The 12,500-nt window shown below is 43.2% G+C and overlaps 2 protein-coding genes across 3 annotated transcripts in view; both read right to left on the reverse strand.

The window, feature by feature from the left end:
- Positions 1-1,216: 1,216 nt before the first annotated feature.
- LOC113642275 (endonuclease domain-containing 1 protein) lies at positions 1,217-4,129 on the reverse strand. Its single transcript, XM_027145620.2, has 2 exons — positions 3,600-4,129; positions 1,217-2,956 (listed from the first exon to the last, which is right to left on the reverse strand). The coding sequence occupies exons 1-2, from the start codon at positions 3,891-3,893 to the stop codon at positions 1,787-1,789; spliced, it is 1,464 nt and encodes a 487-aa protein (XP_027001421.2). The 5' UTR covers positions 3,894-4,129; the 3' UTR covers positions 1,217-1,786.
- A 1,937-nt stretch (positions 4,130-6,066) lies between these two features.
- The window catches only part of ino80e (INO80 complex subunit E), an 8,276-nt gene continuing 1,842 nt past the window's right edge, over positions 6,067-12,500 (reverse strand). The window contains exons 4-8 of one of the 2 annotated variants that reach the window (XM_027148165.2): positions 11,399-11,451; positions 9,518-9,584; positions 9,076-9,193; positions 7,897-7,998; positions 6,067-6,973 (exon numbers count right to left, since the gene is read on the reverse strand). In XM_027148165.2, coding sequence (XP_027003966.1) covers positions 6,767-6,973; positions 7,897-7,998; positions 9,076-9,193; positions 9,518-9,584; positions 11,399-11,451 — 547 coding nt within the window. In that variant the 3' untranslated portion in view covers positions 6,067-6,766. The remainder of the gene's footprint in view (positions 6,974-7,896; positions 7,999-9,075; positions 9,194-9,517; positions 9,585-11,398; positions 11,452-12,500) is intronic. The other variant, XM_047811660.1, reaches the window with a different exon arrangement.

The following is a 12,500-nucleotide window of genomic DNA, read 5'->3' on the forward strand; positions in this document are numbered from 1 at the left end:
AACATCAGTGTCTCGACCTAGCTAATACTTTTGTAGCTGAATGGAAACAAATCGGGACTGGGATGTTCGACAAGCACATGTGATCAGAAAACCAGCATGAGAAAGGAGATCTGCTGTAATCTGTGCTGGAGGGATAAACACCTTTCTCCTTCAGCTGTTATACTGATGCTAAGGACAAAGCTTCTAAACCTCCCACAGTTTATGAAGAGATCTGCTGACTGTGACAGACATTGCCTGTGATTTATATAAATTGCATCCTTATCAAACTATTCAATGAGCCCTTGTGCACTGTGGAGGGGATAGATGATATAGAAAGGATGATAAAAATGATTAAGAAAAACAAGCTTCAACAGAGTTGCCATGAAAGCTGTCGGTACATCGATCGATCGATCGATCGATCGATAGATAGATAGATAGATAGATAGATAGATAGATAGATAGATAGATAGATAGATAGATAGATAGATAGATAGATAGATAGATAAATAGATAGACAGACAGACAGACAGACAGACAGACAGACAGATAGATAGATAGATAGATAGATAGATAGATAGATAGATAGATAGATAGATAGATAGATAGATAGATAGATAGATAGATAGATAGATAGATAGATAGATAGATAGATTGTAGGTTCTCCCTGTGCTTTGGGTTTTTTTCTCCATAATCATTTATTTTTCAATCATTTTTCTCCATTTTTCTCCTCTCCATAATCAAAGACATGCTTTTTAAGGCTCAACACTATTTTGTTGGTAGTGTTTAAATTGGTGAGACAGACTGTGATAGACTCCAGGTTCCTTGTGAGCGTTGGATGAATGGAAAAATACGGAAATAACAGTAATAATTTAATCTTTTTGAGCATTAGATAACTGTTTAGTAAGCATACAAAACACTGCCTCATCTCATAGTCATTATTCCTTATAGCTGAATGCTTTTAAACATAACCATTAAATGAAAACAAATTGAATAATGAGGATTAATCATGTTCATTTTCCCTTCTGTGTAATATTTAAAGATGCCCCTCTGGGTAACGGTTCCATGTACAACCCTACAGCAGTGTGTTTTACTATTATAAAGAACGCTGTCTGGGTTTGAGAGAGATTCCTTTGGGGATTCTGTAAAAACATGCCAATAAAAAAAATGCTTCATAATTATTTTTTTTTATCCACCGCTTAGGAATGTACAGATGAACAAATGACATGAGTATCCGAAATCCGTGAAGTAATCTTTTATTCAGACATCGATCTGGTTGGATTTGGTACAGAGGCAGAGATCTGTTTCACCGAAGAGATGACAGGGCACAAACACACCGATGACTGAGCACTGAACACCCGTTTTTTTATTGTTACAGATTCAGATGTTCTGCATAATAAACTAGGGTCACCAAGGCAAAACTGGGGGGGAAAAAGCCGAATGAGGACGAGACTGAGCTGCGTTCTGCCGCACCGTATAAGAGCTTAGATCATGGTCTCGATGATGGAACTCACATATATTTTACAACAAAAACATCTGTAATTAATGACCCAAAAACCTTTCCATGTTTGCCAGTCAACTGAATGTACCAAACCTAATTTGCAGAGTGTAAAAAGGAATAACTAATCCCTCAATTCCAAACAAGATCTTCATATCAGTCCCTAATCTTTCCATTTCAGGCCCAATCCAATAGCCATTTTCGTGCAGATTGCATTTTAGCAGTAAGACACTGGCAATGATGTAATGCAGTATATTATAAATAAGCTTGCAACATGAGCTCAGGCACAAAACAAAAATACCTCCTGCTTTCTCACTCCTTGCTGAAGGCTTCCTGTAAGTTTTCCAATGTGTTTCCCAGCATTCCACCAACAATGCCCACCACTGTGTTAATCACATGCCCAAGTCCCCTTTGTCCCCTCCAGGCCAGATTGCCTATTCCTTCACCTATTGATAAGCCTTGTTCACCCATCTCTGAGCCCACCGCACCCACATACCCACCAACCCACTGGCACATGCAAACTATTACCTCTGTGCCAAAGTCCCAGATCTCACCCAGTGCACCGATCACCAACCCTAGAACGTCACCCATTAGCGTTCCTGTACCTACAAGTCCCTCCTGGCATGAGAGCACAAGAGTACCTGCTAACGTGCTTATAAACGTGTAAAGCGAGCACACACCATGCTCCCCAACTTGATACGCAACGCTGCCTACGTTCTCAACACCTGAGACCATACCAGAGCCCAGGTTCTGAACCAAACTGAAGCTGTCACTGGGCAGCGATGCCAGGACAGCAGCGTCCTCCTGCAGGACGTAGCAGATCTGAGAGGGAAGGTTGGTCAGGGTGGAGACAACTGGAGAGACCGGAGCATACAGGAGATAGATGACAGAAGACAGGACGTAGACGATTACACTTTCCTCTTGAGAATCAGAGCTTTCTGTTTCATTAGCGCTTTCTTCCAGGCTGGGTTCAGACTCTACTCTATCAGCTGTCCTGTCGGTCACCTCGTCCTCTTCAGTGCTTTTGTCCGTCTCAGCCATGTCTGTGTTTTCGTCAGAAACTTCAGTGTTTTCTGGTGCATGTTCTTCTAGTCTTCCTGTCTCTCCACACCGACCGGAGAAAAGCTCTTCAACGCTCAGCAGTTCCTCCAGCTCCTTAACGGTCATCAGCTTCAGCTCTCCTTCATCCTCTTGGATCATTCCAAAACTGAAGCTGCTTTGTCCATCAGGAACATCGCAGCACACCGCCGACCACAGCACATCTGCTTTCGTCTCGCTCGGCCCGCCCAAGCCGCTCTGAACGTACACGCTCCCACCTGCTTTAGAGCACTGTGGCACGGTCCTGCTCTCTACCAAGTCTGCAGTACGAGCATCCAGATTGTGGAAAGGAGAGGCTGATTCTGATAAAGCTACACCCCGGTCCTTCTTGTACAAAGCTGGGACGTGAAGCTCTTCCAGGTCATCCGTCTTACTTGGTTTGTCCTGCAGAGACATTTGAGGACACAAAAAATATTTTCAATATAGTTATCTTTCTTTAAATCTCAACAATGGAACAGATCAGGCATTAATGTATTGTACAATGCTCTTGTACAGCATTGTAGCACTTTCAGCATCTACACAGAATCTAATAGCAGCAAGAAAGAAAAGTTTCCTTTGTGGCTGAATGAAAGAAAAAAAAGAAGCTGTTCTGAGATGCAAATGTATGCAATGTCTTTAAATGGCTCCTTTCATTAAGCAGGAGAAGCGTCATTAAGAAATTTGCTGGAGTTTGTGTTTTGTTCTAAGCCTAAGCTTCAAATCTATTCCCTAGTCAGCTTTTTCATACAGTATGCAGACTCAATATCTTTATGCACGCTTCATTTGGAACCCAAGGAATTCTCTAGAAGCCTTATTTGTTTCCGTATTAAACTCCTTGCAGTGCTTTTATACATCCAGAGAACTGGGATAATATTTCAAATGACACACTCAAATGGCAAAATCATAAAACCATCTGCGATACAATGTGATGTACCACCGAGCAGAGGCAGCACAATTCAATTACAGGTAACAGTTACAGCTTGGGCTCTTCAGAACAAATGCTTTGCATTTTTGCAATGGAAAGAACTAGAAAAACAGATCTTCTTACCGACTCCTCACTCGTTCCTTTGCCCCATACATTGTGCTGGCCCAGGTGCAGAGCCGTGTAGACGTTCGACTGGTGTCCAGGGTGATAAAGAGAAACAAAATTGCGCCCGGCTCCCAGGCTGTGGCATCTCCTCTCCAGGCCCGACTCGGTGACCAGCTGTGGGGAGATGTTCCTATAAAAGCTCTCCTCGCATTTGAGCAGTTCAGAAGCTGGTATAATGTGAACCAAAGAGAGCAGGCCCAGGATCAGCACTGCAGGCTCACACACATTACCCCTTTGTGCTGCACACAGCATGGCCAAAACCCTCTCCACTGCAGTCTGGCACTGGCTGTAAATGACAGCACCGAAGCAGCAATTACACTCGATACGATCCTGCAAGTCACCCCCTCTTCCTCTTCCTCTCCCTCCCACTCTCTCTACACTCTGCTCCTTCTCTCCTGACTACGCCTTAAGAGCCTGGGTGCTTTTACCCCTCCTGCACTCCTGTCTAATTCTTCTGTCTTTTTTTAATGGCAATAAATCAGTTTCTCTGGTGGTGCTTGAGTTGTAATGTACACAAACCTGTGCATACGCCCTCTCACACCTATCGTCATTACCTGTAAATCAGCATTCTCTCTCTCACACACACACACACCCCTTTATTGAACACACACACTTGCATATTCTCGCTATCTGTCTCACATGTGGATTTATTATCTTTGACTCTAATGTTCACCTTAACCTATCTCTAGCCACTATTCTCTACAATAACACCTGAGTCTTTACTGGAAAATTGAACAAATAACTATTTAAATCAACTCACAAGGAATCTAAACTGTCATGCATTCCTATCACTATGGAATATCAGGTTGTCAGGAAGGCAGAAAAACAAGCTGTATTCCTAAACAGAATCCCAGACCTGTTCTCTGACAATATAAACGTATATCACTGACCACACAACCTTTTTACAACATATAAATTATGCACTAAATAGAATCCAATCCAGTGATCCAATGTTTCATGCCAACTTTAAACCTGTCTTCAAATACCAGTGAGAATTGCGCAAAGCTCTGTCGGTATGACAACAGTAAGCTGTGTGTGTGAGTGTGTGTGTGTGTGTGTGTGAGAGAGAGAGAGAGAGAGAGAGAGAGAGAGAATTGTAACCCTACACTGCAGATCTACCTGCCTGAACTAGTCTCTGAGCTTCAGGGCAATATAGGTGTGGTTGTAACATTCATTCTCCAACATTTTTCTGTGTGTTTGTGTGTTTATTTCACACTCTGATTACTCCGCATGGTGTGTCCTACAAAACGCACACCCAAATTCTTACCTAACTCAGGATCATTTCTAACGTTCTCTAGTGAAATAGTGAAATGTAATCTTTGTGCAGTAAATATACTGTATACACTCGGTAGCCAGTTACATAAGTGTACCTTAAAATCTCCTTAAAAGTATGGAATTGCATAGGTATTAATGCTAAAACACGGTGACGGTAGCATTACATTCACATGCCCTCTTTACCGGTCGCTGACTGTTGGTGTTTGGCCGTGTCACTCTTTGCTGTCAATTAATAACATGTTAATTAATAAAATGATCTAATTTAAAACTTTACATCAACAGAGATGAATACTAATCACGATTCGATTCAGCCCCCAAGAGCTGTCTCCTTACTCTGCCTCCCCCTGAATATTATGTCAATATAATATATAACAGCCTGTATATTAAGCAGTTGGTGGGGTTCGGTGCCTTGCACAAGGGCACCTCAGTCGTGGTATTGCCAGCCCGAGACTCGAACCCACAACCTTAGGGTCAGGAGTCAAACTCTCTAACCATTAGGCCATGACTTCCCCAGTTTTCACATATCCCAGGCCTGGGGTCAGAGCGCATGGTCAGCCATTGTGCAGCGTCCCTGGAGCAGGTGAGGTTAAGGGACCTTGTTCAAGGACCCAACGTAGATGTCTCAGCAGATTGTGGGCTTGAACCCCGACCTTCTGATTAGGAACCCAGCTCCTTGACCACTTGACCATCACATCCTCACATACAAATACTGTACATCTTGCACTTGCTGCTTATTGCACTTCTGGATAGATTCCAAACTGTGTGTCATTGCCTTGTACTTGTACATGTGTAATGACAATAAAGTTGAATCGATAAGATTTCTGATCTATATGATTTTTTTAGTGCCCACTTTAGAATTATGGGCTGTTTTGTACAGATTCATGGCACATAATACCAAATAAATTACGTTTTTATATGGTACACACAAAAGGGGGTAAATACTTGCCAGTCCGATACATCACGTTATAAAAAGCATTGGTTCCTTGACAAGAGAAATTTGCGCCATTATGTTGATAATGTGTTAATAAGAGCCTTTTTGAAAGCTTCTGGGATTCAGAAGGAGTTCTCTAGAGGTTTATACTCTCTTCATAATAGTCAGTGAGACTTTTAAAACATATGGCATTTGTAGATTTAAGCGATAACAGATTCATTTTCCATTTCTAGGCAGAAATTTGTTTATTAAAGTCACAGCGGTAACAAAAATCCGATTACAATTCACCATATTTGAAAAAGTTTTACCTCACAAAAATATACAGACATACATGAGAGCTGGGTGTTGAACATGACAGTGGATCAGCTATGTCTCACACACACATTGTGATGGAGTAAGCATTGACCAGCTGATTGATTTGAACGGAAAGCTGTTTGACTTTTCGCTTTAAAAAGCACCGGATGTCATGACTGAGTAATACGACACTCGGGTTGCAGACAGAAATGCTGAATCAGCAAACACTTCTTAGTGTTAATATAATTCTGCCGTACCTGATCCAGAATCCTGCCACAACATTCAGTAGCTTCAGCTATCTATAAAGAGAAGGGCTTTTTGTTTCTGATGCTGTCTTTCAGGCAGGATGGTGTGGGATGTGTCCGAGCTGGCGTACGACACGCATCCGAAATGTCCCTCCAAATCCAATCACAGCTCTGACTGTGGATTACTATTACAAGGAACAGTGGATTGCTGTAACCTCATAAAAAAAAACAAAAAAAAAAAAACTATGCACTGTGGCTTTAATTCTTACTATTAAAAAAACAACAACAAAAAAAATAAATAAATTGGTGGAGAAGAGTCCGGGTGTAATTCTGCATAACTGCTGCTAAATCATCACCAGAGTCTTTCATCCACTTCACCATCACTCGTTAGGAATATCAATGACCAGCTCTGCTTCCTCTCCCTCTCCTCTCTCCTCTTCTCCTCCATCGCTTTCTCCCTCACTGTCTCCTTCCTCCTCTGCGGTGTCTCCGCTCAGCATCTGCCGCGGCACCCAGCTGAACGGCCCGGACGAACCCGCGCCCGGTGCACTGCCTGCTGGGTAGTTAGATGCTAACGGAGAAACCACCTGGAAGGAACAAATAAATAAACAAATAAACAAACAAACAAATAAATAAATAATAGTGGAAGACTGAGGTTATTTCATGTAGTGTTGACAAAATAGGATGATCATGATGATGTCATGTTAGTGTTCACAAGCAATGCTTTGTATTTCAACTACATTACTTCTACTAAAATAAATATTAATGTTTTATTTATATTAACCGATAACTGTAATGATGTATTTAGGACATTAATAATCAGCTTGAATATGCTGTATAGTTGTCTCGCTATTCTTTATTCAGCCTGTTCTCCTCCTTCCCACACCCACACTCCTGTCTCTAATGCACCGTAATGCACTAATGGACCATCGCTTTCCTCTCCAGGGATTCATCCGCACTGTCTATCTATAGCTTTAATAACATGTGATGCTGTTTCCTGTCCCTGGACTCTGCCTTATTTAATAGTCAGACACTGGATTATAAAATGGTGCTGCTTCACCAGCAAACAAATTACAATTTCAACCCCACATGAAAAAGTATAATACAAAAGTACATCTTCTTTTAATGGCTCAGCTGATAAAAAAAAATTGTAACTAAATATTTTCTTGAAGGAAAAATAATCATATGTACATAAATAAACAGGACAGTACACCGACACCGGCTCACCTGTGATTCGTTCGAAAATAAACCCGACCCGATGACGTATGAGAGTGCCATTTTTCAGCAAATCTACAGTATGAAGTCATTTTAACATCCTACTGGAATTTTAGATTGATTTATTATTTAGAAATGTATTTTTTGGAGTCAGTAAAATCTTTAACCCCAGTAGTTAAAGACAGCACTAATATTTTTTAATAGTAATAATAAAAAAAAAAGGGGCTGTAAGACAAGAAATAATCGAAGCCATTTCAGACTTTCTGTTCTCTTTTCCCCTCATTATCTCTCTCACCTTTCCTGCAGACTCTTTTCTCTGTTTTGGTGGTTTTGGTTTTCTCTCTTTCCTCACTCGCTCAGCAGAGGGAGCCAAATAGTCAGGTGGGAAGGGTAGGGTCTGTTTACCGCACACAGACACACACACACACACAGGCACGCAAACAAAGACAGACACACACAGACAGACACACACACGCGCAAACAACAGGCACGCAAACACACACACGCGCAGACACACAGGCACGCAAACAACAGGCACGCAAACACACACACGCACAGACACACGCGCACAGGCAGACAACACACGCGGGCAGACACACAGGCGCGCAGACACACACGCGGGCAGACACACACGCGGGCAGACACACACACGCGGGCAGACACACGGGCACGCAGACACACACGCGGGCAGACACAAACGCGGGCAGTCACACGGGCGCGCAGACACACGGGCGCGAGCGCAGACACACGCGCACAGACACACGCGCGCACACGCGCACACATACACACGCGCGCACACACACACACGCGCGCACACGCACACACGCGCACACACGCACACAGACACACACGCGCACAGACACACGCGCACACAGACACACGCGCACACAGACACACGCGCACACAGACACACGCGCACACAGACACACGCGCACACAGACACACGCGCACACAGACACACGCGCACACAGACACACGCGCACACACGCACACAGACACACACGCACACAGACACACACGCACACAGACACACACGCACACAGACACACACGCACACAGACACACACGCACACAGACACACACGCACACAGACACACACGCACACAGACACACACGCACACAGACACACACGCACACAGACACACACGCACACAGACACACACGCACACAGACACACACGCACACAGACACACACGCACACACACAGACACAGACACACAGACACACGTGCAATCCACCACCATGTCCGCACGCACAGTCCCCACCCCATAAGATATGGGTCGGAAAATAAGCAGATGATGTGACGAGACGACAACAGAAAAGAGAAAGAAAAGGATGAATGAATAAAAACGTCCAAAAAACAAAAGAAACAGAACTAATATATGATCAAATTCGACAGCGTTTCAGACTAAAAGCAACAGGCTGAAGCTGGATGAGGTAAGTGACGTAAGGCTGTGCTGTAGAAACTCCTCACCGCGTTGAGATACTGAGAGGGTGCTGAAGCCTGGAGTGCGTTCGCTCCGGGCCGAGAGAGGAGAGCAGGCTGGGGTGACGAGGACGAAGCGAGGGACGGACCTCCGGGACTTCTCCTCCTGAGGTTTACACACAGTTAATCACTGAGGTTCCACAGGAACCCGCTCGAGCGTCAGGCTCTATGCCATACAGTGGGTTTGTATTTAACCTACTTGCACTTAATTATAATTGTACTTAATGCTGATTAAAAAAAACGTCCAACTGTTAAATGATTTCACACAAAATGGATAAGATTTGTTAACCCTTGGCTTTAAAGCACATCATACATCCGAGTTAACCTAAGACAGGTCCAACAATGCATTGGAATAAATAAACACCAATACACAACACGGCCGGCTAGACAAACATAGGGTTAGTCGCATCATCACATATGCTGGACTCACTTCTTTCCTGGATCTCTTTCCCTCTGAACTTCTCCCTCGCTGTCTGAGGAGGCCGTGGCGTCCGAGTCTGGAACACGATCGTTCATTAGAGATGTATAGCACAATAATAACACAATCTTTAGTCTTTGCGTGCTGCAGAAGCAGATTAAGCAATCCTCGTAAAGGTCTGTGTGAAATCTGCACAGTCATGGAGAGTGTACTGAAGTGTCCCTGAGGTGACTTTAGTATTTGTTTATAGGTGACTCGATAGAAGACAGTACAAGAGTCTTGAATGTCTAGAGTCAATGAGCTAACAGATGGCATGAGCTAAAACTCCAGCGCTTTCTGGAGCTTACTACAGCTGCCTCGCATGTACAGAGAGACTGATGGATTTTCAGTAAATGTCACTCTGTACGCTTCGGGCAGACCTCGTAGGACTGATAGAGCTGATTGAGCATTCAGAAAAAATCAGAGTGTAACCCTGGGGCACAACACTCATTTGCATCAGAGCCTCAAATACTGCGTAATTCCTTATACCTGATACATTGATCAGATGCTGGAGCCGAGCAAGAGGCTAGGCTACACAACACAGTGTAGCGGTTTCATTAACCGTGTTCAAACAGAGCGCAGGAAAGCTGTGACCTGGTATAAGAGCACATGCGGTGTAATGGCTGTAGTGACATATGTGAAAACCACAGGGATGAAGCCGAAGCTGCCGGTAGAGACGCCGGCAGCCTGACTAGAGATAGAAATCACAGGAAACGCACTGTACACCACCTGAAAAATGCTACAGCTCGTTTGCAAATCGGGTGATACACTCGGAAGTGTACGCTGTGCCACTAAAATCATGACATGTTTATTCTCAGCCGTAAAGGAGCTGACGCCGACGATAGGAGAGGAAGTGGGCTGGGAGATTTTTACAGGCAGGGCAACAAATGAGATCTGTGTTACTGCCACAAAGGAGAAAGCAAGTTCCTTAAAATATCATAGTGTGGTTAAAACACTCCCAGCTTTAACTGGTGGCTGCACAGTTCATGGCCAGACAGGTTAAGGACACAGTAGATGACGATCTCTTTGAGAATAACTGAATTGAAATAACTGCATATTTGAACGGTGGGCTAACAATGGGATCCCTTTCACATGCTCACACCAGCTGATAAAAGTTGACAGATGATAAAAATGAGGCCGGTACAAAGACTGACCAAATCGCCGGAGATTCACCACAGGTGCTGTAAAATTCCAAAGCCAGGATTGAAAATATTTGGAGAAAGTGGCAATGAGTCTGGCAGATTTTTCCACCAAAACACACAATGTTTGTGTGCTTTGAAGAGTACCATCAGGGGTAAGAGTGTTTAATGCAAGATAGGTCCATTCGTTAAAACGAAAGTGATTACCCAGCCATACACGAGAGCACAGCCATTTATCAGACATTGTGAAGCGGTGTCATGGAGTTCAACATCAACATTTACCATCAAAGATTTCCCATCATCACCCCCTGTGTGGGACTCGCTCAAGTAAACTCAACATCGACATCATTAGGAGTGATTCTTATTCTCGTCTATGATCAGAATCAGCACTTGACACGTAATAGGAAGGCTCTGAGCCATAATCAGCACTCACATTAAGCATTAAGTAGTAGAGGAAATGCACTCCTGAGTCAGTGTTCCAAATGCTTCGATATGCGATCAGTACTAGCTCCGGAAGGATATGTACGTAACTGTCTTCTCTGACTAAGTGGAGCAGCATCATTTAATTCACTCGACTTGATGCTAATGGCTAAAAGATGAGCCTGATGTAGCCGAGGACTTTTATAGCCTACATGCAAGCCTGTTTAGGTCATGCTGTTAGTACTTTGCAAGGAAAGAGCAAACCTAAAAAAATAATTCTTTTAGAAAGACTTACCAGACGAGTCCTCGTCCACCCGCTCGTACTGAAGCAATCTGTCCAGCAGGAAACTGAGACAGAGGACAGAGGAGAAAGGCACACACTCATTACATATACATACACACACAGATCAGTCATGACACTAAAACCACCTGCTGAATACCGTGTAGGTCCCCCTTGGGACACCAAAACTGCTCTGACCCATTAAGCATAGACTGCACAAGACCTCTGATGGTTTGCTTCGGTATCTGACACTAAGACTTTAGCAGCAGATCATTTAAATCCTGGAAGTTGTGAGCTGGAGCCTCCATGGATCGGACTTCTTCCGGCACATCCCACAGATACTCGATCAGATTGAGATCTGTGGAATCTAGAGGCCAAATCAACATGTTTTTACACTTCTGCATTATCCTGATGAAAGAAGCCACTGCCGTTAAGAAATCCTGTTACTAATAAGCATCTACTTGGTCTGCAACAATCTTTAGTTAGGTGCGAAAAGTCAAAGTAACATCCACATCAATGTCTCGACTCAAGCGTTTCCAGCGGAACATTGCTGTATTCCCCAGGTAAGTGATGTCCACATGATGTAATAAAAAAACAACAAAACATTATTCATCAGACCAGGCCACATTTTCTACTCCATTTATCCCGTTTTGATGTTCACAAGCTCATTGTAGGTGGTTTTGGCAGTGGAGTCCGCATCGGACCGCTCCGTGGACACACAGCTCTACACACAGCAAGCTGGTTCTGATACCTTGTACCATAGCCAGCATTCACTTTTTCAGCAATTTGGGGGTCAAATTTGGATGAGGGATCAGACCTTAACAAGCATGACTTTCTCGCTGGTTCATTTCCTTCGAAACACTTTTTCTACGCTACACACCAGGAAAATTTTTTTTAAAAATTTCATTACTATATCATAATTTTATCTGTATTCTATGATGTACAGCACTTTATGTTCAGCTTTTTGCTATTTATTATACAGTGCTTTATAATAATAATAACCTAAAACTTTTAACCTATAAAAGTAATCACGTTATAAAAGCAAATAAAACAACAAAAATGGACTATAAATTATGCACAATGTAAAATTACAATTAGTCAATTAAAAGCTAGCCTA

This window comes from Tachysurus fulvidraco, chromosome 3 (genome assembly GCF_022655615.1).
Source record: "Tachysurus fulvidraco isolate hzauxx_2018 chromosome 3, HZAU_PFXX_2.0, whole genome shotgun sequence".
Classification (NCBI taxonomy): domain Eukaryota; kingdom Metazoa; phylum Chordata; class Actinopteri; order Siluriformes; family Bagridae; genus Tachysurus; species Tachysurus fulvidraco.